General features: G+C 35.6%; 1 protein-coding gene across 1 annotated transcript in view; it reads left to right on the top strand.

Moving 5' to 3' along the window:
• CATSPERB (cation channel sperm associated auxiliary subunit beta) overlaps window positions 1–1,885 on the top strand; it is a 71,403-nt gene extending 69,518 nt beyond the window's left edge. Inside the window, exon 26 of the mRNA XM_029286343.1 lies at window positions 1,664–1,885. Coding sequence (XP_029142176.1) covers window positions 1,664–1,885 — 222 coding nt within the window. The remainder of the gene's footprint in view (window positions 1–1,663) is intronic.
• Window positions 1,886–3,852: the final 1,967 nt, after the last annotated feature.

The following is a 3,852-nucleotide window of genomic DNA, read 5'->3' as shown; positions in this document are numbered from 1 at the left end:
AATAAACCTCTGGAGGCAAGTTGTTCCACTGATTAATTGTACTCACTGTCAGGAAATTTTGCCTTAATTCTAAGTTGGTTCTCTCTTTGATAAGTTTCCATCTGTTACTTCTTGTCTTGCTTTCAAGTACTTTGGAGAATAGGTTGACCCCTTCTTCTTTGTGATAACCTCTCAAATATTGGAAGACTGCGATCATGTCACCCTTAGTCTCCTCTTTGTTAGACTAGACATGATATGTTTCAGCTTCCAGCCCCCTAATCATTTTTGTTGTTCTCTGTGCTCTTTCTAGAGCTTCAATATCCTTTTTATTGTATTGCAATGACCAGAACTGGATGCACTGTTCCAAGTATGATCTTACCAAGGCAATATATAGCAGTACAAATAGTTTATGTAATCTTGATGCCATCCCTTCTGTTGATATAGACTAGGACTGCAGTGGCTTTTTTGGCAGCTGCAGCACACTGCTGGCTCATATTTAAGTGACTGTCCACTAGGACTCCAAATTCCCTCTCAGAGTTACTACTGTTGAGCCAGGTACTATCTATTCAACAGCTATCATTTGGTTTTTCTTATCCAGCATAAAACCTTACTTTTCTGACCACTGAATTCCATTTTGTTGGATAGGGTCCAGTGTTCAGGTCTGTCAAAATCCATCTTGATCTTGAGCCTATCTTGGCTATTCCTCCTTGCTTGGTATCATCTGCAAATTTGATGAGTACCCCTTCTATTCCTTCATCTAAATTGTTTATGAAGATGTTGAAGAGCACTGGACTTAAGACAGACCTTGGGGTACCCTACTTCATACTTCCCTCCATGTAGATGTAGTTCTGTTGAGGACTACAATGGATGTACCACAAGTCTGAGCCCCTACTTGTCTCTTTCTAGAAATTAAGCAAGTTAAGTAAATATACCATTAAGGAATTCAAATATAACATTACAAGAATTTGGCAGGGATTAATTGACTGATGTATTGATATTCGTTCATTCATTCATTTCTTATAATATACATATAACCTCAGGTTACAATTGTACTGGAACCTGCCCATCACTATTGTAACTTATGGGTATAAAATTATTGGTTACGTGACCAATTTTATGACCTTTTAGGTGACAATTGCTAATAGAATTACCACAGTCATTAAGTGAATCTGCGATCATTAAAAGAAAACCATTTTTTCACTATAGGTGCAGTTTTGCCCAAAAATGGATGTAAATACTGGTTTTTCACTAAAACCATCAAAAAATGTGTTATGTGACCACAGAACATCGCAAATGGCTAGAGATGCAGCCGAACTGCCAAGCATCTAAAGTGTGGTCATGTGACCACAGAGGGTACAGTTATTGGTTCTTCAAATTGAAGTCATAAGTACCCCCCGCCAGATAGGCCTGTCAGAACTTCAAACTGTCACTAAGTAGTCATAAGTCAAGGACTACCTGTACTGCATTTGAAAGTCTGAATACTCCTAAAATGAAAATTCAGCTGAAAAAACTCTTTCCACTTCTTTATTGCAATAAATTTTCAAATCTGCATTTTAATCCTGCAATGCTAACCTTGCCTTCAAAAGTACATTTGCTAATGTAAACTTGAGTTATCTATCTCAAGTCCCAACTTTTAAAGTAATGTGATTATTTCAATTTACCAGGATATATTTTTTTATTGCAGATATATGTCGATGATTCCCCGCTGGCTTTCCCAGGACAATATCTCATCAGCACAATTGTAGCTGTGTCAATAGGAGGGATTCTCTTTACGGCTTTTCTTCTGCATATCTATGAAATCCAGATAGTAAATTTTTTTAAAAGGAATAAAAACAGAAACAAAGTAGAATCAAAAACTTCAATTGTCACAGCTTCCGAAACATCTGTTGAGAGCAATGAATCATAACTGTCAATGTTCCCACTACCATGCCAGTATGTGGCTATTTTTGTTTAATTTGGCCTACAAGAATTGAAGGGTTTTGTTACAGTTTTTTTCTTGTTAGATAACACGAAGTGTGTTCTTTTATTTCTAAATATGACATTATTCAAGTTGCTGTTGCCATGAACTTTCTAAGTTTTGAGTGGGGAAGTCAGTTATGTTTGCATTTATTTTTGCAAAAGTATAGACTGATATTTAGAAAATGTCATTCAACAGTATATAATAACATAATTAAAATGTAAAATAAAAGAATTATTAAATATAAATCCATTCTATCTCTGTATTTATTAAGTACCAATTATTTCTTGATTAAAAGTTCTGTAGACCAAATCTAGCAATTATTGCAAGCATTGCCATTTATGTTAATACATTGCAAAAAAGTAATTAAAGTTAAGAACAAACAAGATTAAAAACAAAGTTAAAAACAAACATTATGAATGCATTATTATGTATTTTACTGTAGGGAGAAATTCCCTAATTATGAGGCTGATAAAATATAAATTAAAATATATATTACACTAATCTATCTCCCGCTCCTCCCAAAAAGTAAGTAAATTAAGCAGGAACATTTTTAGATTTTAAGAAGTTATTCAGAGATAATTTCAAAAGAAAATAAAAGTACAGATAGCAAAAAGAAAAAAAAACACCAACCACTGTTACATATATGCTTTATACATCCAGGAATTTAAAACAAGGGCAAAGATTCAAAATATTATGTTTTTAAATTTTGTCTCTACAGATTAATATGGTTGGTTCATTGCCATACAGCAAGAGAATGCCTAATAGAAAAAGATGCATGATATAAAATGGAACCTGAAATAAAAATTAATAGTATAACAACATTCCTGTCCAAGGATTCAATGTAATACTTTGTTCTATTCCTCTCTCTTCCTTCTCAAAGTGATTCCCAAACTACCGGTATCTGTGGATTACCACACAGTCATTCTGCTGAAAAGGAAGCATTATAGCTCCAAATTTAATGCCACAGGTTAAGATCTAATCATATTGATTACTGTTCAAATTTCTGTTTTCTGTGTCCAATAATAATGTAATTATACACAGCACTTAGTGAATGTTCTTTAGGACATAGTAAGCTGTTGTGCTTATCTCATTTTAACACCATAAGAAATGAATTTCATGTTGTTTAATATAGCCCACCATTGGTTTACCAAGACAGGTCATTCAAACTTGTTATTCTAGGTTACAGGAGTAATATCACTACCTGGGAAGATTCTGGAAAAGATAATCAAACAACGAATCAGCGAACACCTAGAGGCAAACAAAATCACTACTAAAAGCCAACATGGGTTTGTCAAAAACAGATCATGCCAGACAAAACTTATTGCATTCTTTGACCAAGTGACAAAATTAGTGGATCAGGGGAATGCTGTGGATATAATTTACTTGGACTTCAGTAAGGCATTTGATAAAGTAGATCACAACCTACTACTCAATAAGATAGAAAAATGTGGGTTAGACAGCATCACCACCAGATGGATTCGTAGCTGGCTGACCGGCCGTACTCAGCGTGTGGTCCTCAATGGAACCACATCTACATGGAGGGAAGTGTGTAGTGGGGTGCCCCACAGCTCTGTTCTAGGCCCAGTGCTCTTCAACATCTTCATCAACGATTTGGACAAGGGGATAGATGGGGAACTCATCAAATTTGCGGATGACACCAAGCTGGCAGGAATAGCCAACACTTCAGAAGACAGGCTTAAGATACAGGAGGACCTGGACAGACTTGAACACTGGGCGCTATCTAACAAAATGAAATTCAATGGTGAAAAAAGTAAGGTTCTACATTTAGGAAAGAAAAACCAAATGTACAGGTATAGTATAGGGGGTACCTTGCTCAATAGTAGTAACTGTGAGAGGGATCTTGGAGTCCTAGTGGACAATCACTTAAATATGAGCCAGCAGTGTGCTGCAGC

This window comes from Protobothrops mucrosquamatus, unplaced genomic scaffold (assembly GCF_001527695.2).
Source record: "Protobothrops mucrosquamatus isolate PMUCROS unplaced genomic scaffold, P.Mucros_1.0 scaffold_211, whole genome shotgun sequence".
In the NCBI taxonomy this organism is placed as follows: domain Eukaryota; kingdom Metazoa; phylum Chordata; class Lepidosauria; order Squamata; family Viperidae; genus Protobothrops; species Protobothrops mucrosquamatus.
Note: the sequence above shows the minus strand (reverse complement) of the source record. Positions and strands in the feature narration are given on the sequence as shown.